The sequence below is a fragment of the Netta rufina genome (assembly GCF_964035555.1).
Source record: "Netta rufina genome assembly, chromosome: 6".
NCBI classification, from domain to species: domain Eukaryota; kingdom Metazoa; phylum Chordata; class Aves; order Anseriformes; family Anatidae; genus Netta; species Netta rufina.
In genome coordinates, this window is record NC_140129.1 from 29,240,442 (window position 1) to 29,264,800 (window position 24,359).

Below are 24,359 nucleotides of genomic sequence, written 5' to 3' on the forward strand. Positions count from 1 at the left end.
AAATGACTTGTCATCCATTTATTTGCCTTACAGACTTACTCATTGGAGCTATATAAAAAGCAACCAGCTTAAAAACAAAAACAAAAACAAAAAACATTGAAAAATAAAAAGCCTTGTAAGACACAAGAGGAATCCTGTGAACTACATGAATATATGTCACTTCTCAGTTCAGTTACACATCTCTCAAAGGGATCATGAAGCTCTCCATGAGCAGGAAAAGTAGAGGTTTTCACATTAGAGTACTCCATTCATGAAACGCCTTCGGTGAAAATAGTATTTCTTCATACTTCCAGAATAACGTACTAAATGGAACGATACATAGGGGGAGAAAAATGTTAATTCTGAGCCTATCTTTGTATGATAACATTTTGTTAGAGCCTTGCTTCGTAACAGCATTCGTAAATGCATTGTTAAGGATGAAGAGACCGGCCACATTTCAAAAAGATACCTTTACTGTAGCCTACTACACAAGTCAGCAGTAGATTGCCCAGTGCATTACCTTGCTATCAAAACTGTCCCGAGCCTCTGATAGACTACTTCCACACTGAGTTACTATTTCTACACCAAAAACGTTCTCAACTCCCATGGAAGAGTTTTAATCAACCTGTCAACAACAGAAAAACTGACTGAACCTAATAATAGAAACAAAAGGCACGGCCATGAGCAAGGGTGGGCAAAGGTGGTTCAGCAAGCAAAGGCTCGCAGTGCATCAGCTGCTCTGCAGTAAGTGCTCGTGTGCATGCCTGTACCCCCGGGGGGTTTGCATCTGAACCTATCAGGTAGGAAGCCCCAGCACATGGGCAGCTCATCCTCTGAAAGCCTGCAGCCTGATTCACCTTACAGGGAACGCTACTATCCCAGATGGCAGCTATTGGAATGGCTTCTGAAAAAAAAAAAAAAAAAAGAAAAAGAAAAAAAAGTAATATTCCAAGGCAGAAAGCTAGTTCTGAGGTTCGTAAAAAAATCATTTCTTCTCATGGGCTGGTAGTGCCACCTCTTCAAAAGGGTCATTTTATGGAATGCAGCAAAAAGCATAAAAGAAAGATGGGGAAAAAAGAATAGCACATCGCTATGAGTAAATGCAGCACCTACAGAGGATGGTGCTCAAATACCTAGTCCTCTAAATATTTTCTCATAAGACACATGCTCGCTTTCTATAAGAAGATACAGATCTGGAATAATGTGCATTGCTATGTATTAGTGCCTCGGGGGAAGTCTTGCTTTAAATAAACTTCTTTGATAGACAGCTTGCCCCATCCAGAAATAATGTTTTTTTGATGGCTTTTTACCTTTGATTCTGTTGCCAAAAACAAAAACCATAAAGAACAGCAATGTCTAAACAGTTGTTTTCTGATCCAATTTCTTTTGATAGTTCTTTAACATCCAGAAAGTAAGAGCTGTGGCCAAGTTTTCTTCTGAGTAGATGTGCATAGAAAAGGAAAGGAAGATATAGGGGAAAAGCACTGTTCTGTGAGCACTGCTATAAGAGCAATAAGTAAAAGTCTTGTATACAGACAAGAAATAGAGGGCAGGTCCTTTACAGCTCAGCTTTACGCCTACAGCTCCATCGGCAGCCACAGCTGTAATTAAGATTGTCACTTCGCACCCCCGGAAATGTGTAGGAATGTCGGAGAAAGGTCCAGAGGAGAACCCAGATGGGATTTCAGGGCTAAATTTAGAAGCTATTTAGCTCTGAGATAGCCAAAAAAAAAAAAAAAAAAAAAAAAAAAAAACCACACTCAAAGGTGACAACAGCTTTAAGGAGTCCTGAAGTGGGGACTACTAAAGTACTAAAGGCATGGTAGGACAGCACTGTCTGCAGCTGGCAAGGCCATTCAGACACCTGTGATCCAAACCCAGCCTTAATTCCCATGCCAGGAGATGTGATGGACAGAAAACAAGGTGAATTTTTACCTGAAACTTCTTCCTCGAGCAGTCTTTGAAAGGCTTTGTCCTGGTAAGTAATACAGTCATTTCTTTATAATAAAAAGGCCACAGGGAGGCACAGGAGAAACGACCGAAAGAAAGAAGAGCAGGACAGTATTTCATTTGGCTGAAATGCCAAACAGAGGTGGTGCAGCATAGTCTGAACACTGAGCTTACATCTTACCATCAACTGATAGTGCCATACGTTTAAGAGGAGGCATCCCAGGGCTGTCAAGTTTAAGGTGCAGAGCTGGAAGAGGACAGCCTAGGCAGGATTGCCAACTTTCCTTGTAAAAGAAGTGAGGCGGTCAAGACTGAGGTTGCCAGAAAAGAGGCAAAATGTGTGGATGTCTGTTGGATGTTGTCTATGGCAGCACAGAAGTCACTTAAATCTAAAGCTGGTTCAAATCTGGAATTAATGGTTTGTGGTTAAAAAAAAATGAAACTTCAATATACAATTTTGTTTAGGTTAAGAATGAAATTAAATGTTTATTTTCAAAAACAGATGAAATGTCTGTCCGGAAAACCTTCTATTTCTGAAGAACTTCAAAACCAAATTGGGGACTTCTGCAACATTTTCATTCTTCAAAATAAAACCGACTACATAGGAATAAATTTATACTACAGCAAATGTCAAAACAGATACACTTGCAAAAATAAATAGGCATTTATTCTACATAGCTTTTCCAACTTATTTTTCCCATAATTGTTACCTTGTAGAAAAGATAAGTGTGCTATCAGCCCAGGATAGACTTGGGTCACATTTCTTTAATCTATTAAGCTCTGGTCAGTGTTTTTTTTTTTGAGATACACAAATATCATTGTGCAGAAAGATTATTGAGTACCAGCGATTAAAAGCTACCTGAAAGTGTCTTATTTTCTCCTAAAATAACTCATCCTCTTTTAACTCAGATGCTTTCAGCATCCTGTGTCTTTCAGCTGGAAACAAAGTAATTTTGCTAAATGTGGAATTACTGCTTTAGAATTGAAGGTAAGGCTGCTTTCAGATAAGCAAAAAGATAAAAGCCTGAGGGTCAGGCAGTGGGTCCTTGTATTTGCTCACCGGTAGGTCATGCCATGTCCATCAAGCTGGTGGCCAGGATTTCCAAGTGAGGGAGTGCAAGCCCTGGAGGAATGCCATGAGCAGAAATACAGCACTGCTGTGGGCTGATCTTTCAGAAAACCAGACTTCACGAGTCTTGACACTACCTGGTTTTTCAGCAGCAGGAGTTGAAATGCCTGCTCTATGACCTTTGCATACTGTCCTGAATCTCTCAGCACCAGGGACACGGCTGGCCAAGACAGAAGCAGCGCTGTCACTGCTAGCGAATGCTGTCCTGCTGTGCCTCGGAGCAGGGAACGTTCCTCCAGCAGAAGCAACTCTGAGCTTTCACATTATCAAAGCTTTTAGCTCCTCCCAGTGCAAATGTTTGCTACTCCCACCCACTCCAGGTCCTCATGGGAGTAGAAGTGACATTCTCAAAGACTGACCTTGACAGCAGCATTCCTGGTAGCAGCAGGAACTGACCTGTTGGGAAGGCTCTGAGTGACACCTCTGCATCACCAGAAATGCCCAGGAACCCGTTCAGCAACCACAACCCCCTTTGATTTGTCTGGATGCAACTAAACCATGTAAGAAGACATTCTACTACTGAGAATAACGAGGTATATTAGCATCCCTGCCATGCCCTTCAAAAACTTAGAGATAATTAAAGCTTTTTAAGGTGACTGTAGGTTGAAGCCAACTGCTCCGTGATTTAAAGCCAGGATCTATTTGTCTGTTGTGTCTTTCTTCCAGGCTCCTGTTGTTGTGAGCAAAGCAGAATTTGAATAGTATAAGCAAACTTCATAAATTCCAGCTTTCCATAAATTCCCCATCAGATCAAAAGCTAAACCTCTGCGCAACAGCACAGAGATCTCCAGCCTTTGATTTGGAACAGATGAGACACCCTATGTTCCTCTAAGATTTAAAAAAAAAAAAAAAAAATTGGCACAGCACGAAAAATAAAAAAAAAAAAAGAGAGAGAGAGGCAAAGGAGCCACATGAAATAATCCAAAACAAAGGAGGAGGAAATGCAAAAATAGTATAAGGAATTCAGATGACAGATTGAAAGACGCAGACGAGCTACAATTAACAGGACAATTTCACATCCAAAGAGGATGCTCCAAATGCCAACCAGCAAACAGCGACCCTCTGGAGCAGCAGTAAGCCGAAAGCAAGATAATCCAGTCTTCTGATGGGAAGACTAATTGAGGCAAATTATCAATTATATTTTTGTAATATAGTTGGAGATAGTTATCTCTATCTGTAATTTCCTAATTGCATTTCCAGATTAAAGGAAGGAAAAGGAAAGCAAACCAACTCCAGAAGAAATGAATTAGCCCAATTTAGAAACTGCAAGTTATTTCTTGAGCTTACTGAGTGGGCCATCAAGGAAAACAATGACACCACTAAAGTAAAGTGGTACACCATCAAAAAAGCCAGTCATGTGAAAAAATAAATTTAAAAAGCTATGGTGTGTTGTTTTCTGGACATCAAACAGTTTGGTGCAGAAGGGAGTAAGTTTCAGAAAAGTCTGGGGTTTATATTTCTTAAATTGGTTGTACCCAATGATCAAGAGCTAACCCAATATTTAATTGCAGTGATTGCTGTTGGGATGGGGGGGGGGGTATGTTTGGTGTTTTCCCCCCAAGTTGCAAATGCAGAATTTCCCCCCAAACTCACCGTAAATTCAGGGCCTCGGACTGTGAACCTCCCTGCACAGTGATCAATCTCTACATTAGACTCAAACTCATTGTATTCCCACATGATAACTGATACATCCACTTTGATACAGGTGAATTAAGTCCTCCTGAAGTGGCAAGTTTAACGGCCAGGTTTCATTCAGGGAAAGTGAAAATCATTGCTGAAGATGAAAAAAGCACAAGGTTTGCTGTCTAGAAAAGCTACAGACTGACCACTTTTATTGTCCTACACTTTGTACTCATTGTATTATCAAGTCTGGGACAAATTTAAATCTGCTTCCAAGACAAAGTTTGTAACCCTACATGTGTCTTTCTACATTTCATAAAAATTCTTCAAAAGAACCCAGCAAGAACTAAGTCTTACAAATTCTCACTTTTATTCAAAGGAGAGAAAGGAAACACATTGTGCTGGCAAAAGGACAAGACAAGGAAACAGAGAGAAGTCAGAAGACCTGAGAGAAGAGGAGCGTGCTTACCCCCAAAACTCATAAAGCAAGAACAATGCCTAGATATCACAGCACTCAGAAAATAAGGCCATGACTTAATTAGATATAAATGTAGTCACCTAGAAAATGTCAGAAGGTCAGCTGATACTAATTGTGAACAAGACAAACTAGGCTACTCAGAAAAACCTGTCATGAATAATTTCTCAGGGCTTAGCAATTCTGCATGCTTCTGTAATTTGCTTTTCTCTATTATGGTTGAATAACATTCTGCTAATTATTAATTGGATAATGATTTGTTGCTATCACTAATTCAATAATGTGTTCAGAAGTGCATTTTGAAAGCTCCCAGCTCTTGAGACCATAAATATTGGCCTTATCTTCACTTGACGGCTCTGCTTGGAAGGCAGGTCCCAAGTGATGGAAATGGAGCTGAGGGAGCTTTCTGCCCACTTTGGAGCACTCTTTGCCCAGTCACAGAAATATCCATGTGCTCTGGAGAGGGATGCAGTGCTTCCCCATTCACTTTGCAGGGAACAGAAGCTGTCCAACACTGGGTGACAATGAGGAGGAATTACAGCCTCAGCCACCTGCACAGGTACAGGACTCAACTCACGAAGGGTTTCGATGCACCACTGCTTTGGTCTGACCAGGAGTTCCAAAGGCTTTGCAAGGCTCAGAGTCTCACTGGACTTCTTCCCAGACCATGGTGGCATTGGTCTGCTTCTTAGTATGGAGAGATCATCCTGACTGCCTCCATCAAATGAGATCCTCTGGTTTGGGAGAGCAGCTTATACATCCTGATGATTACACAGGAGTCTGGCTGGAAATAAATAATTCACCCTTAAAGGAACTCTTACAGGGTACCCAGAAGGTGGAAACATCCTACCCCTCATCTACCTCCCAGTTCCAAACCTACGAGTCTTAAGAGCACTCTGAGCAGACATTAAGGGCACACGAGAGGATTCTCCTGTACAGTACTGACCACACTCTGATATGGATCCTGTGCTGGGGCTGTGTTGCAATCATTTCTGCTCTGATACAAAGCTGAAGACAAGAAAACCAATCCCCCTGAGCTACCACTCCCTATTACCTCCCTAAGAGAAGCCCGACTACTAAAAACACCACATAAATATCACTGACAGGAAGCAGGCTTCAAGGTTATTCAGAGAAGCCCCACGCATAGACGAGCTCCTCTTTTTTTAGGAGTGATAAAAGCCTCGAGCTTTGCAAATGAGCAAGGCACCGCACAGGCAAACCCACCTTTCAAAACTCAACAGCTCCCTTTTTGCAGAAGGAAAGGTAACGTTGTGGGGTAAGGTATAGCATTCCTCCTTCATGGGCCACAAAGGCATAATCAATTGGGATAACAGCACATTGTTGAAACACAAACCACAGAAAGCTGCTTTATGAATCCGTGCAGCCAGCTGGAACAGCTATAAACAGCTGCGAGAGGAATTCACTCCAGAACTGAATCACTTCATTAGGATGTGTTTTTTTGTTTTTTTTTTTTTTCCCTTTACCACATGCAGCTCGGGCTGTTGATCCTCATCCTGAAGACCCTCCACAGAGCAGCTTCTCTGCTCCTGTATACTCTGGAACATCAATGATTCCCATTGTACTTATTAATCTCCTCCTGAGACTTCATTTCTCCTTCTCCCATTACATAGCTCACCAAGTCTTCCAACTCGCTATATTACATCGTGTGGTGTCCTAGGCTTTTGGCTGGAAGTCAGACAGCATCAGTGTTTTGGGGGCAGCATGGGTACAGAATTTGCTCCTAAGATAATGGCTTTTGCCTGTAAATCGATTTAGAGTAACGATTATGATGAACTGCAAATTATGAAGAATGGGAGAAAATATCCTGATGGAATGACATCTCCTGCTTGCTGTGTTTCTACTTCAGCTCTGTTTCTGCCAACGTTCTGAAGCATGTGTTTGATATAGGCTGCTACATTACACATAGAGTCAAATCGCTACTAAGACAGAAGCATAGCTTAGAGCCCCAGCAAGCAGTGAAATTGGAATATATGCTCTGTACCACTTTGAGCTGAAGATTGTCTCAAAATTGCAAGGATGAGACCACTGACTGCTGAAGTCATGTGTACTTGGCATGAGCAACATAGCAGGGACTTTACAGAGTTTTTGCAATGAAATATGATTGTCTATAGAAAATTTCTGATTCTCACACTGAAAACAACTTTAAGAAACTCCAAATTTAGAGGAAAGGAATAAAAATCTAAAATCAAGTAAAAGCTGAAGTAGGATATATCATCAAACAACATGCTGATTGAAATATAGCTTCTGTCTCTAATCTAGTTTATACTTTTATGGGATTTCAATACAAATAAAACCCATCTGGTATTATGACACCATACTCAACTTTAGCCTTCTTCTATTTCATTTCAGTTGTAGAAATGTCATCAGACCCTCAGACTGCAGAAGACATTGGTACTAAGAGCGATAAGATACTAGAAGAACTATGTCCAGCACTCATGGCAATCTTGTGAAATCCAACCAGCAAACAGGTGCACGTGTGATAGGCTCCAAAATGAACCATTGAGTGGATCACAGAGCACAACATCAGGGCTGTTTACGCAAGTTGTCCGATTTTGTTTTATTTTTACCTCCTTACCTGAGCTGCTACAGTGAGATGGGTCCACGAGTCTGCCGGTCTTATCGTAGCAGGCAATAGCACGTAGCCGAATCCCTTCTCCACACTCTTTGGTGTCTCCATGGGATCGCATTCCAGACTGTGGCTCTGATTTTCCTCCTCCAATAATGCAGTCTGACCAATTCCCATGGGGCTGGGAGGTAAACACCTCACAGGGGCACAGCTCTGTTTCAACCTGAGGATAAACTTCTGTATTCTGGCATTTGTCTCGCTTTCTGCTTCGCCCTGTTCCAACCAGAGAAAGCTGTTCGTTAGCTTAACATCTGCTACTTTTGATAACGACATGTCATATTATTTATACTTGCAGGAATTCAACACATTAGAACCAAGACAATCTGAATGTTAATATCCAGGAACGTTTCCGAAGCATCTATTAGCCGCTGCCAGTGCTTTGGAGTGCAAGGACAACGTATTTATCTCCAGGGGCAACCAGAGAACTTGGAAATACTGTTGTGATGGATAGGGCAAGGAGCAAAACACAAAGTCTTACTGGAGTAACGGTCTGCCCAGAAAACACTTTGTAATTTTATATAATATCACTTTTCTCTAATTATCTGATGAAAATAAATTGATTGTTTTGTCTCCATTCGCTTGCAATCAATGGTTGCCAGGACAACCTACAAAGGACTCCACATTAGCCACAACTTCTTCTTTGAGGCTACTTTACAAATTAGTTAAAGATGCACTCTGCACACAAACCGTACTTTGAAGAAAGCAGAGAAGATAATCCTCAGTAAATTATTAGGGCTGGAAAGCATTTCAATGGTTACATTTGGTTTAATCTTTTCTTTTGCTTTATTCCTTCAATAGGTTTGAAAAGAAGGCTGTTTACAGATCTTTCCCCTTCAGTAGCTTCAGGAAGCAGATGCATTTAAATGAACCTGCAGTGCATCTCTTTGCAACTACACTCTGCAGCCCCCGTTCCTGGAGGACTTCTAGACAACGAGAAGAGGTCCCCAGTACAAGAAGGAATAATGCGAAGGAGAGAATCCATGCTCCCCGAACCCCTACAATTGCTCAAGGGGGAAGAGGTCTGTGTATAGCCTCTGAAAGGTAAAAATCAATGCTTTTTTTTGGCATGGGTTAGCCAATGTGAAGCAGAGCAATCTTTATGTGGTCTGAACTCAGGAATGCCTTTGTGTTTGGCATCCACCCAGACGGGGAGAACTCATCTTTGCTAACAAACTGCCTCTGTATCATGTCCTCAAACACTCTTTGGGGATCTTTGAGACGCTAAAAATACTTCTGCAAAAAGTTTTTAAAGCTCTGATCTCAAAAAAAAAAAAAAAAAAAAAAAGTTTTCTTTAGTTTTCTTTTTTATTTTACTGCAGACCAGTACAATAGTGAAAAGAAACACAAAGTTGTATACCCAACAAACCCCTTGCTGGTCCAGCACCAGCAGTCATGTCAGCAGGAACACAGCTACCTTTATCAACACCTGCTTGCATCTCCAAACAGAAGGGCCCTTACTACTCTTGTCCTCCAAGCCCCAGCTCTTTCAAAATCGTACGTTGAGAGTCTTGGAGAATGCAGTTTGCAAGCACAAAGGGATAATAAACTCAAAGAAACCAAATAATGCCAGTATCTGTTTTTCAGCTGGCAGTGCAATGGTGAGCAAGCCCTAAAGGAGAGCAGGGCATGGTTGCAGCCCCCTTTAGGCACGTGAATCCATGTACCTGGCTCTGTGCCCCATCTCCCTGTGCCCTTACAGCCAAGGGGGAGGAAGAGGATCCCCAAGAGCAGCTGTGGACCAGGCTGGCTCCTTGCCTGCAGCCTCAGGAAAGTCTTCATCAGCTGAGCCTGGCACCTGGGAGACAGGGGACATGCCACGCTGGCTTTTACAAAGTGAGCTACACGGAGGACTATAAGGGAACTTGAAATTATTCGTATTATCCTCCCTAACACTCATAACAAATATTTATGTATAAATTCAGGTAAGGTAAAAGAGGTGCAACTCCACATACTTCAAGGCAAGTCTTAAAAGGCTTTAAATAAATAGGGAATTTTCTAGTGGCATTTCCAGCATTTTGTGTTCAATGAGCTGATGGAAGCCACAAACATAAATATATATATATAAAATATATTTTTATATATATCTTTATAAATGTAGAGCCAGATATTTTGCATTGTATTAGTAAATATAGGAATCTGGGACTTGATCACGTCTGCATGGTTTCTAAGTTTTGCCATTACTATATGAAGCATATCAAATATAGGTAAGGATGCTAATAATCTCACCCTCCCACAAAATCTTTTCCATCTTGCCCTGCCATCCATTGTGTAGGAATCCTCTAAGGAAGCTGCTATTAAAGCCCTATATCAAAGGTAAAAGGTGGCATTCATACCACAAAGAAGTAGTTTTAGAATCAGTGATGCTGACATTTTTCTCATCTTCACAGACTACTTTAAAAATGATGATTACAAGTGTCATCACCAAAATTTTCAAGGACACAAATCCTTCAATTAAAAGGCTTTTTTTTTTTTGAGCTTCTGAACACTAACTCTAGATACATTAAATATTATAGGTAGTACATACTATCCATAAAAACTGTATGACATTAAGGAAATACCTATCTACATAAAATGCATTATATCCGTAGTACACTGGTACACTGAATATTTGACAATTAATTGAAGACTTGCTTTAAAAAATGTATTTTCATTATAATGACTTTGAATTTTGATATGCTTTGTAATAAGTCTTTTGCTTCTTAAGTAATGACTAATTTTGAATGTAGAGTCTATGATTACTTACAAAGTATAATGAATAATACTATCCAAAACTGAGTGGGAGGCAGGCAAATACTTAGCAAACAATTAGCAGATTCCCGCAATAAGACATTGTTAATGAACCCTTAAAATGAAGTCAAAGCATTCATTTGAGCATAGACGTATACAATGATGAGCAAGGAGATACAACTCACACGCTCTCACATAAAAGGTGAAATACAAATGGGTAAAGGACTTGTTTAAAAGCTGTGAAGAACTCCCTAAACAGCACTTTCCTTAAATATTTGGACTGAGTTTATATGGATGAGATTTTTCCCAAGACTCCCAGCTGTATGACTAAGGCCAGCACCAATTTTCATGACTTTTATTCTAAGACAGGTGAGCACTGATCTCGCTGACTTCTCTGAACTGTGGCCACACCAGAGCCGATTTCTGATTTGGCCCTTCCCTGGCTGCTCCCTGTGGCTTTGTGCCGCCCAGCACCCCTGGGACACCTGCTGCATTTCACCACTGTTTTCAGGATGCTTTTGCAGGGAGTGGGCTGAGGCTTAAAAATCCTTCCCATTGGGAAGAAGGGAACCCAGCAAGGTGTTGTGGGAGAGCCAGATCATGAGAAATGCAGTATAGGTGAGGAGATAAGCCATCGAAACCTGGGTTGCAAGAACCATTTTTGGTCTACTTGGTCGAATGGATCAATGTCTGATGTATAAAGTAGCAAGAAAGGAGATAGGTAGGACCATACTCTTTTGCAACTCGTACACAAATTCATAATGATAATTCTGATTTAAAACTACCTGGAATAAATATTTACTTATTTCTTACAGTATCACAATTTCTATTAGATCAAGCATCTCCCCTGATAGGGATTTCTACTTCTTTAAATGTACAAGCACTGATACGGAGAACATTTTAGAATAAGGTCTTTGACAAAAACAATAGAGCATTTTATAATGATTTTTACGTAAAAGAGAAATCTGTATTCCATAGCAAACCATACTCGTGAATGGCATTTTGATGTCATTATGTCTGTATGCTATGATTGTCAGTTACTAAAAACTTGGAACATTCCAGCAGTAACAAACTGAATAACAAAATAAAAATCATGGCACAAGTGATTCTAGAAGAAAGGAACAGTGGTAGGTGCCATAGTTTGCTGTCATTTAGTTCCCAGACATTATCAGAGCAGAACACATTTTCATGGCTTTGTTGGATTTTTGCTCCACAGTAGAATTCTTTGAAGTTTCACCTCTGGTAGTGGAGCTCAACTCCAGGAAGGGAGCACGCTGAAGCCAGCTGCTCTATAGCTCTCAAACACAAAACAAAAGTATGACAAGACATGGATGTTCAGGATAACAACAGCAATTTCATTGTAAGCCTTCTAAAACAGTGTAATTCATTTTGACTTGAAGTAACTTGGGGGTGGAAGGGAGGATGGGTCCCCACACAGTGCGGACGGATGAACAAATCCCAATAAACCAAGTTGCTCCACACAGTTTGAAAGCTTTCCAGTTTGGTCAGCATTTGAACAACATAATTACAAACCACCACAACAGCAAGTATGGGAGAACGTTTCATTAAACCATTTGAACTAGAATGCTTTATGAACATACATAAAAGATCAAGCAAAACAGTTTAAACAGCACCATTCTTTCTTCATTTTTGGTATTAATTTGCACTGTTGAGCTACTGGATACTGCTGAGAACAGAACTCCCAGCTTTAAAGTTTATCCAGATTTCAACAGTCTTAAACAGAGAAACGCATTTATTTTTCTACTTCTACACACATTTGCTGCATGTTTCCCAGACTAATAGGTCAGGTAAACTTGCATAATGCATTGTCACTGTTTGGTTTCTGTCTAAAAATGGCTTTCCACCACTGACACTTTCTGCACTATTGTCATCCCGAAATGCACATGCATAAAGCAGGCAATGACCAGTATCAGACCAAAAATCAATTAGGGATGTACACTATCCCAGATGGAATTTTCCAAAACCCCAACATCAGTTCACCAACATCCAAGAAACATCATTCAAGAGCGTCATCACCAGATAAATATTATAAAAGATTATACCTGTGAGTGACCGTCTCCTGGTTTTGGTTGATTCACAGTCAAATGAGCATGCTGTAAATTTAGACCAAGGGGTAAATGTGCAGTCATCCTTGCAGGGAACGAGACACTCCTGCACCAGAGGTGGCATAGGTCCTGCCCACCTCATGCATTCAGTGACATCGGCAGATTCGTTGGTCTCTGACAGGCACGTAACAGCTGAAGAGTAAAGGGACAGAATATCTTTATATTGTTGTATGAATTGTTTTACACTGTATTTAGCTTGTGCTTCTGTTCCATGGGAGATTCACACCTCTGGGTTAATAGTATAAAGTTGATTTATTTTTAGGTCATTATTCATGCATCACTCAAACATGTTCTGAGAGCTTCACAAAACCATAAAGACACATTCTTATTTGAGTGGTTTGTTATCTAAATGATGATATAAATTCAATATTCTCAAGGAGGCAGTCATTTTAAGTGCTGGGGCAACGGTTCAACCAATGATACATTGTACAACCAAAGGAGAAGAGATATAATACTGCAGCTATGTGCCATAAAGCATGTTTGGTCGAGGCCAGGATTCCCGAGCTCCCGAGCTGTGATGCACACATCGCCCACAGAACTGAAACTGTTTTGAAGCGTGAAAAGAAAGAAGAAGAAAAAAAAAAAAAAAAGGAAAATAGATAAAAGAAAGCTTCTTTTTCTGAAACTGTTACCTCTTCTGTATTTCAGATGAAGGGAATGACTGTCTGAGCAGCAGATGCTGCTTATGAAGCTCAACGTTCCCTGCAGCAAGATGTAAGCACCCTCCAAACTGTGTGCCCTAAACATCGTGCTTCCTCTTGGGCCCTCCCTCTCTCTGGCTTTAAGCCTTTGAATCTCTTTTGCATAGATGGAGATGTTCAGGAGGAAGGGGAAGAGCGCTCAGCCTGCAGCCTGGCAAGCAGGAGACCTATGCGTTCCTCTTCCTCAGTAATCCCATGATAGAAAGGGGATGCAGCCACTGCATTTTACTGCCAGCCTGCTTTTACAGAGCATGACAGCCTCCGATAAGAGCACTATTGAATGGATGCGCTAACATGAAAACAAACAAGCAAATAAAAACAGCTACTCTGGGTCTCAGGTGAGGACAGCGTCACTCTGCTGACTTCCATCCAACTGAAGTGCCTTTACGCCTGCCACTGTCACATTAAAATGTGATGGTCCCCTGCCCAAAACTTTACCCGGTCTCTAAAACTGCACCACAGCAATAGGAAGGAGCAGGAGCAGGCCTGGGGTAGGACTGAGGTCTTATGAATTTGGACTTAGATGCCTTTGTGTCAGGCAAGAGTCAAATGGGGGTTGCCAAGAGCACAGCCGATGAGTGAGATGCACTGATTTTCCCCAAATTTAATTTTAAGCCAATTCCATTTGCCTTCAACACCCCCATCCTTTTTTGGAGCTAGCCTGCAATGATGAATTTTTTAGGGTGGGTAATGGCACTGAGTAGTCATGATAGAGGACAGAAGTATTAATGTATAAATCTGAGTCACAGGAAGCCTACAATAAAACTTCCTAAAGTTTCAGTGAATTAATAATAAGTAATTATAATAAATAAAAATAGTCTGCACATCATGGAGTCTTTCATTTCATTAATAATAATTAATTCTCAGAAAATCCCCAAGATTATATAGGCTATTTATATCCCACGTTGTCATTAACCAAGGCAAAGATAGGTCATGACTTGATTTAAGTAATAAAACCAGGGACAGAGTTAGGAATTAAATTTGGCCCCAAGAGTTTAGTCATGTTAGATTCTCTGACTTCAGGCAAGTCCTCACATTGTATCATAAAGTTGCAGAAGATGAAATGATTTAAACCAGATATTGTTATTTAACTTTAAAAACCCGTGTTATTATTTTATGGAGATTCCTAAATAATTCAGATTTTTGAGGCAGAATATACTTTTTTTTTTTCTGTCAACACTTAATGTAACTATGGGTGCATGAAGAAAAAGGGGAAAATAACTTGTTGCCTTCTTACAGTTTAAGGATTTAGTGGAGTGCAAGTTCGCAATGAATCCACAAAGATTTATTTTATTTTTTTTTAAGCACGGGAGTAAGGGATGAGTCGGCAACCACCTGGAAATAAAAGTGATTTATTAAAATGCAATTATATACATAAGGAAAAAATCAGCATTGTAAAGAACTTGCAAAAGGCAAACAATTGTTAAAAGTCTCCTTAGACTCAAGTGACAGTAAATCAGCATATTAATAGCCACCTCTAAATTGCTGATTCTTGCCTCTCACTTTCAATCCTTTTGACCCTTGCCATCTCTCCATGCTGGCAGTCAGAAACGTGGAGACATTCCCCTTCTCAGTAATGAACGCAGGAGGAAGGGGTCACCACTCTGTATGGGAAAGCAGGGTAATTGCCCTCTCTAGGAAGGTTAAACAAGTAATAGACTCTGATGCCCAAGGTCTGTGTAGCCTCATTACCTTCACCAAGGACACCAAAGATTCAGCAACACAAACTCGTCCACGTGAAGGATGGTCAAGTGTATGCAAGGGCTTCTCAGCCTTGCTACAGCTTGTGCCTGGGAGCAGTGAGCAATACCCTGTGCTGCAGGCCCAGATAGCAATATATGCGATTGCATAATAAACTATCCCGTTGCAATGTTTACCACTATCTGACAGAAGACCACAATTCACTCCTGACATTTATTAATGGCGACACAAGTGATGGAACTTTTAAATATCAATGTTAAAACAGATGCTCCGTGCTACAATGAGTTATTATCCAATGGCCACATCTTCTGCACAAATGCCCTTAATTTTAAGCATACAAATAACTCACCGAGTTTGCTGAGGCTATTTAGATGCTAAAAGTAATGGATATGTAAGGTCAGGGCAAATATTTGACAGAGATTATGGAGCATAAAGAAATTAATGGCAATAGTAAACATGGGTAGAGGAAAGTTAAATTAAAACAACAAGTAATATGGATTATGCTGTGTTGCATGCATGCAGTAGTAATTTTGAAGACATATGTTAGAGACATCAGCAACCAGATTTGAGGGGGATTACATCACACGTAAAAACTTGTCAAAAAAATATAAGAGTAGGATTTAAAAGAGACCCTGAAGACTCTCAGAGATCAGTGAAGGTAATCACATTTTTGACACAAGAAGCAACAAGGAAAAAAGCATAGAGAAAAGAAGGAGTTGAAAAGCAGAAAGAGTAATGGTTTGTCTAATAAGAGGCATCTTGAAATGTACCATGGAGAAGCATGAGCGAGGAAGAGAGGACCGAGGCTGATATTGACAGCAACAATGGGAAACAAGAGCAAAATACAGTGTGTCAGTCACAAGAACCAGTAGGACTTCTGCTATATACATATGCTATGTCTGAGGTGAGCTGCGTGAATTGCTAAAATAAATTAAATAATAAAACAAATGCCTGTTAGGACATTTTAATTGATTCAGAAGTAGCAGCTAGGAGCAGCACAGCCGCCAGATCCATCCTAGTGGTTTGCTTAGGAAACAGGCACCTCCTTCGTGCCTGCTGCAAACTTATTTCCCAGTTAGGTTAGGTCTGTCTTTTCAGAGAAAGATATTTTCAAATACAGGCACTTCTGGAAGCAGAATGAGACAAATTTCTTCTTAGCGGACCTTCAGGAAAGTTAATAAAATTATTCATCCTCAGTGTTTTCAAACCGCTGATTGGTTTGGCTCAATGTGTTTTCTGTTACATAGAAAATACTTCCTCATAATCCCCAGGTCTGTCACAATAGTTTTAAACAAACTCACACTGCAAAGCAATTTCTGTTCTGTCAACATCTCAATTTTTTTATTTTATTTTTTTTAAGTGGGATACCACTGAAGGGCAAATACAGTCTATTTTCAGCCCTATGCAATGAGTAAAAAGCATCACATAGTAACTGCAAATCCCTTCTAGACATAGTGCATGATTTCTCTGCAGCATTTAAAATGGACACAAACATATGAATAGAAACAGCTAATAACAGGACACTGCCAGATAAAGGGTTTCAAACTGCAATCTTGATTCCTGTGAGGAGGAGAAATAGAGGATTTCCCTTTGAAGTCCCACTATTTCTTATTAGTGCCAGAAAACACCACTGAACTGGAATTAAACACTTGGGGCCAAGCTCCAGGATGACAATTTAATGCAGTTCCGCCAATATAAATATCAAACAGTGGCTGGCACACACACACAAAAAGTATACTTTCTCTCATAACAATAAAAACAAGATCATGAACTGAACTGGTAGATAACCGTGTTTCAAATGCTAAGAGAAAATATCTTTTTATGAAGAAGAAGTGTGACTAGAGGACCCCTTGCTGGTAGCCCAGCCAGGCAGGAGGCAAGGCCTGGTTTCACAGCAGAGCAGGAATTTAACTCACCACGTGGATACGTGCATTAAGATGCCTGCTGAATCCAGTGATCAATATGAGAAGAGCTGCAGATGCAACTGCTTGGCTTCAGGGCATAAGGCAAGTGCTACCTGAATGGGCCAGGGAAGAGATTTCCCCTTCGGATGGGACAGGGCCCCATCAGGATACTGAACTAGGACTGCTAGCGGGATATTCAGTATGACAATTTCTGTCTTCTTCTGTATTTACACTCACAACAGTGCATTTGTGTGCCATCATCTTAGCATATGGCATAAAGCAGCATATGGAAGCTATATTCTTTAACTATGTTTATCTTAAATTAAGAGCAAATAGCAGGCACTACTTCTATAAACTTGAACACAGTGAAACCAAATGTTTGCACGCTGACAAATTGCAGACATGCTGACTACCTCTTTGGAGAACATTACACTACTACCAAAGAAACACACGAGCATCAAACCAGGGGGACTCAAGCGCTCTCAGTAGGCACGCACCTGACTTACATCTCCACAGATGGTCCCAGCAAAAGGGAGTGTATTGAGAAAGAAATGTTACAGGCACAGCACTGCAAGCAATAAGGAAAGATAACATACAAATAGTTCCTCTTAAGTAAAAATCCAATTACAGACAGTCTTGGTAATCATATTCATTTACCAAAGTTACAATCAATTCTCCTTTAAAAATCCATTTCAACAGTTTCCTAAGAGTAAAGAGCTGAAGAGTGAGAATACCAAGTACCAACCAGTAAAATTATGTTGCACCATGGCACTTCAATTTGGGACACCTACATTAGTGGCTTCAAAACTTGGAATTAAATGTCATTAGAACATCCGAAAACAATGACAGATAATTCCAGGAAGGTTCGTGCAGCCCAAACACTAAAACCAAAGCTATGCAGTAGTGTAAATCAGATGGTTGGACTAAAAAGGTAATAAAGAGGATAACCTATGAAGCTTACAAGAAGTATAACCTCCAAGAGGTATAGACACAATGGTGTAATAATCTTCTCTGGCTTCAATTTCTAAGATCCTGTGAAAAAATCAAAGCCAGTACATAAAGTCAAATTAATTATTTTAATGTGGCTGTTTACCTTCCCTTTGATCAGAAAAGTTCTCATTTTGTGTTGTATAGTTATTCTCATTACCCCTCAACATTACAGTAACTAGTTAACTTATTTCTTACACGTACCATTAATGATAGGTGAAAAGGACTTCAGCAATGAGAGGAGAGGATAAGGGGATGGGAGAGGACTTGCTGGCTGTAACCACAGTCTAATAAATCATGATGATCTCATTTGTTTTTGATATTGATGCTCCTTCATAGTTACAAGCAGTTTCTCCAAAATCCCAGGTGGAACATTTATGTTATTTTTGGTACATTACACAATCCCTAATTATAGAAGACAATAAGCAGTACTGTAGACATTACAGAATACATAATATAGGGCTCTACTGAGACTCAAGTTTAAGTCTAAGGCCTTGATCCTGTAAGGACATAAACATACACAGACCTTTACCACTGCAACGCTCTCCTTGGATTCAGCAGCACTCCCTGCAATGACGTGAAGCATGGACTTATAGGAGGAAACCACAACAAAACCATTTAAGGTCAGAAAAAAAGAAAAACATGATGTCAGGAAGGACATCTCAGGCACAAATCTAGCAAAAATGACTGAGGCAGAGTTGGAACTAGTTATTCAGCAGTGAAACTGGCTTTGAGATCACCAGTTTCCCATTTGATAATTATTAATGATATTGACAGTAGTGCTAAAAGGCTAACAAACGGCACCACATAAACAGAGCTCTGGGTAAACACCGACCCCAACCAGTGTGCACTATAAACAAACGGGAGGCCTGAGATGAGGTTGGGAAGCAATAAAGATGGTAAATATCAACTGAAAAGATAAAGAAAAGCAACTGAAATGATTTGCATAAAAAGGGAGTTAGGGAAGAAAAGCCTGGTATAGAGCATTAATGTGGAGAAGAGATTATAACAGGGAAAAAGGGGTTGTTGGGGATAAAATCAGAAGAGAAGGGGAAAAAAAACATGTAAAACTGAAGGTCCTCAAGTTAAAGGTCCATGTTGAAGCTGCTCTTTGGGTTGGTTTCTCTCCACAGCGTTCCCACAAGAAAACATGTATGTTGGCAGAAGACACTTTAGCCTAGGTACAGGAGCCTCAGGAGGGGCAGCCCATCCATCCACACCCCCCTGGGGGTCAGCCCAATGGGGGTCACCTCCAGCCGCTGCACAGGCACCGGGACAGCTGGCCCTGAGTGCATGCATCTGAGCCAGCTGTGGAGCTCCAAAGCAAATGTCATTGGCATTCACCCAATGGGAAGGGACAAACAGGTCTGCACACAAGGTCTGGGTGCACGTACATCCTACACCTTCCGCTCTTCATGGCTGAGAGCCTTTCAGCTAACAGCACAGAGCAAGCATTAGAACGGATCAGTTTGTCTGAAAGGGATTAAAAGTGTCCAAGGCTGCATATTAAAACCACTAAAATCAGTGCAGGAGGAGCCCTGCAATGCAATGCCTGAAACAGGACTCACTTCTGTTCCGTTTTAAAGTAACTTGTTAGAGTACATTTTTTTCCTTCAATATTTATGGATGAGGTTATTGATTATTTGGTGGGGAATATATGATTTGAATCACTGAAAGGATTGAGCTGTACATGTCAATTTTGCTAAGCTACGTGACTTGATATTTTAATTCTTCCTCATCTCTGAACCAGGATTGCTCACTGTTTAAGGAAAAATAGGAGAGAAATATATTGCCCATTCCTCTTCCCACTCACAGGCGGAATTGTAGAACAGGGGATTGATACATTAATGCCTAGCACCATTTCCATTTTAATACAAGTGTTTTCTTATTGTAGTGGTTCACACATTGCCTGGCTAGAAAGACAAAATAATATGATTGTTTAATGTTTCAAATTCACTTTGTCCAGTGAATAACTTCAATCTGAGCACTTCTACATTATGCAATCAGTCTAAGGAATCTTTCACAATTTCCCCTTTTTTTTTTCTTCTGACTTTATTACAGGTTTTGAATTGCTTTTACTTTCATTTTCTATTAAAAAGAAAAATCAATAGAAGCACATTAGATGATTAATGATATAAATTATGCTCCTGCTCCTTTCAGAGAACATAGCAAAATACAAAAATATATTTCTTTTTTTTCCTCTTTCTGTGGCCCACAATTACTAGAAGTACTCAAGTTCAATTTATTTGTAGCACCAATCATCAAGTTATATGTAAGATGAATTATTTTTGCACAACCTGAAAATAAAACTAAGACAGCCTGTTACATATACACACATTGAGAGCACAGTAAATACAGAGAATCAAATATGCCAAATAATGGGAGAGAAAATTGAAAACAAACAGTATTTACAGTATTGCTAGTAACTCAAATCAGAAAAACACTTAGCTGAATACTTTGAAAGCACTGACTTTCTTTGGAGAGCTCTGCCTCAGTTATATATTCAGTGGCCAGTGCTTTTAGTGAGAGCTGGATGGGTTTAAATCTAATCCTGCTTGTTTTATCTAGGCAGGTCCAGTTTTTAGTAGCACCTCACGGGTATCTTTCACAGCAGCAGTCGGGAGCTGAACACGACAGCCAGCTCACAAGGCAAACCCAAGCTGAGGAAGGTCTTGGAAAATGCCCCTGCAAGCTTGTCCAGCCAAATGTGCATTTCAAAGTCTTTTGTTATCAGAAAACTATTTTGAGAAAACTATCTGCTGATATCATCTTGCAGATAACTGGACATGAAAAATGTCATATTATGTTGGTTTAGGAAAATACATGTGAAAATCTTGCTCTGCCATTTTACTCCACCTGTCCATTCACAGTGACATACAGATATTAAATGCAGAGCCTAACACAGACAAACCAACAAATTTACATCTCCCCCAGCATTGTATCTAAAACATTATGGACCAAGTTAACACATTAAGATTTTAATCTACCCTTCCTTTTCAGCTCCCCATTACCCAGCTCCACCTCAGCTTTGGCTCTTCTCATTTTGGCATTCCAAACTACTTGCTACTGTCACCTTGGCAGACCAGCAACTAAGCCATCATGAACACAGGATTAATGACCCCTTCGGCAATCTCCAGCTCATCCTAATGCCTCCTGCTCACACCTGCCTGTTCTCCTCCTCCCCAGTTCTGTTGTCAATGCCCAAATCCCATCCCACCAGACATGTTCCAAGCCCCACACAAATCTGCCCTCTAGGCACTTTACCTTCAGCCTAACCCAACTGATTTGGGGAGAAACTCAGAAAACTGAAACCTTAAATAAAGTCCTAAATCTCAGGGGGAACCAACCCCCCCCCCCCCCCCCTCCACTGTTTCCATTATTTTCCTACGTTTAAGTGACAAGATTTCTGAATATATGCATATGCTTTGAATGTTTTCTGAAATGTTTTTCTCAAAAGAGATGCTTTTGAACTTCACAGGCATTTTATTGGGAAGAAAAAAAATCTTAATTTCATGGTTACTAACCAGTGAATAAACATCCAGGAGGCTTCATAAGAACAAATAAAGGTCTGGGTCTTGCTCAGAAACTGTTCATTTTCAATGGGGCAAAGCATGATAATCAAGGTTACAAGAATCAGGAAAGGAAGGACAAGTGTCATGGTGAAAGCTCATGTAATGCCTACTTCTTCCTTCTCAAAGAGAGAGGGAGTATGGGCAAGGGCACTCACCTTCTCTCTGAACAAACCCTCAGACATGGTCTTGCTCCTGTGAGATGTGTCACATTTATGGGTCGGATAAAGACAGCAGAATTTAATGTGCAGTTACCAAGGTCTTCTCATTGCAGAAAGGGGTTATGTGGCAGTCCACTGTCCATTGGGTTGTATTCATTCCTATTCAGATTTTCTCACTACTTGGCTGCAGGGGTAACATTTAAGGGAGGATAAGTAGGTTGGTCTGAAATTATCAGTTCCTTCCTGACAGTAGTGCCTGCATAATGCTGTTTGTACCACTGCACTTTAGTAAAGATATTTAGATATGGACAGACTTAAAATAAGACCAGAAAGTGGTCTTTTCTGCTTTTGCAGAATTCAGACAACCATGGCATTTTACAGCATACAGACTTGTCATCTTTATCAAATTAGGAAGGGACTAACATGGAAACTTGGAAACCCCTTCATTACTTTCTGTAGTCTATTCAAGCAAACTGATGTTAAATTTTCCTGAAGTACCACTGCACGTTCCACATATGGCCTTGCATACAACCTTCTACTTTACCCATCACTTTTCTATAGGGAAAAAAAAAAAAAGATGAGAATGGTAAATGCTTTGAGTTCTGAAGTCTGGCTATTCACCTCCAGTCTCAAACTGATAAACAACTAAGTCTACTTTGACCAAAGCTAATAAAAATGCGCACTCATTATAAGAGATCTAAATTAATGACCTTTCAGCTGTCTTACAGTATTGTCTACCTTGACTGCCAAAATAAAGATACTGTACTTGAGATTGGATGATCAGTACTGTCTACGTTCAGTAAAGGTGCTGGTACTTAAAGGTGGAAGAAGAAGAAAGAAATGATGGAAAGGTCCCCACACAGAACCTTACATAAATCAAAAGTCTGGGGCTTTTCAGCAGATTTACCCAGTATGCAGATTTGAATCCCAATAAGAGCAGTCATGCTGACGTGTGGGAGCACTATACATGTCTACATAACGTGGAAATTATACACACAGAAAAGCTTTTTGTACTTCTTCCTAAACATTCTTAGTATGTGGAAGAAAAAAAAAAGTGTTTTACAGAAACCCTACCTCATGGCATACTTACTTTCTTTACTGAGGAATAAAATTAAAAAAAAAATGTCATAGGAATCAGTAACAGCCCAAGACGATAAAGGATGTTTTTATATATAATGTGCATAAGATTCTGATTCCCATACATATAAGAACTGGCATTTCCCCTGGGTCACATCAAATTAACTTATTTTCATGTGAGCAAAGGAGCTGCAATCAGTTTGCCTTTTAACAAAAGATGAGTAATTATTTTTATAATTCTTATGTTTGCTGTTGAGATCATTCTCTCTGGTAATCCATTCCTTTTTACACTTCTTTTGAAGCTAACAGATCTAAAGAAATGATTTACTTTCCTCTTTTACTCTTCCCAAAACAAGGGAGAAGATCACAGAGAAGATGTGAAGGGAGATATCCTAGAGTACGTTATGTTTTTCTTGTGATGACATTCTGTTCCTTTCTTACAGACAGAAAAAAGGAAACAACATTTCTTATTTAGCTGCTGCTACTTTTCTTAAATTTGTACCAAATTGCTGTAACTGTGTGGGAATTATAAAGCAGATTGCATTCTTGATGAAAATACCAAAAATCACATTTATTTCAATAGGAAAGGAACAGATCCTATTACGCTTTCTTATTAATATCTGTGAATGAAGCATTTGTTTGCAAGCATTTGTTTCTAAAGCAAATACATAATCAAAATACTGATTGATTACTATAGGGTTGTTCGTGTATAACAAATACAATATTTGGCAAAAAAAAGTTCTCTTTTTCTGATTTCTTTACCAGTGGTTCAGATCATATAATTATAAATAATGGAACCATAATTTGCTGGTTTGTTTAACTGAAAAACAATCAAATGCAATAAAAACAAATTAGCACAACAGAAAGTAAATTGCATCAGAACTAGCAATACTTTCCACCCTGCTGGAAGATTATTAGTATTTTTAGATAGTCTTCATATGCTTCATTCTAGCTAACCTCAGGGTACAGCTGACTGTGATACTATAAGTTTTCTTATATTATAGTATTTCCAGGACAAACTATTTTAATCTTGGCCACAATAAATCAACAGCTTGATTTTCATCTTATTCCCTTTCCACCTGTGAAGTTTTGTTCATCTTTGCTGGAGCTCAGAGCAGTTTATCCCATGACATTGTTGTGTGTGTGAATCCTTCTTGATGCAAAAGGTTCCTGCCAGCTGTCATTACAACAAGATCGGACACATTGTGCTTAAAGTGAAGAGAGATTAAAGCAGGGGAATGTTGTCTTTGCAAAGTAACATGGAGCAAAAGTTTTACAAAAGTGTTTTACATTTACTTCCTCTGACTTCTTAAAAAATATTTTCAGAGAGAAAAAAAACATCAGGACAACAGTAGCCCATGAAAATGTAAAGAAGAAACAGTAACCTGTACAGCAGCTCTGCGGGTGTATTCTTATCCTTATTTCTATAAATCCTGAGTGTGCCTCTCCTAGCTCATTTGAAAGGGGCTGAGCCACAATTAGGTATCACCAGCTTCCCCTTCCCATGAAGGTGGAAGTATGAGGCTGCCACAGTGGCCAAGTTCAGCACCAAGACCTCCCACCGACCACCTCCAGAGAGGCAGGTCCATGCCAGGCATGGAGGAAA

The 24,359-nt window shown here is 39.9% G+C and overlaps 1 protein-coding gene across 1 annotated transcript in view; it reads right to left on the reverse strand.

The window, feature by feature from the left end:
• Nucleotides 1-24,359, reverse strand: part of THSD7B (thrombospondin type 1 domain containing 7B) — a gene marked incomplete at both ends in the record, with an annotated part of 259,689 nt that overhangs the window by 85,652 nt on the left and 149,678 nt on the right. The window contains 2 exons of the mRNA XM_084289684.1: nt 7,750-8,013; nt 12,591-12,785. Of these exons, the coding sequence (XP_084145810.1) occupies nt 7,750-8,013; nt 12,591-12,785 (459 nt within the window). The remainder of the gene's footprint in view (nt 1-7,749; nt 8,014-12,590; nt 12,786-24,359) is intronic.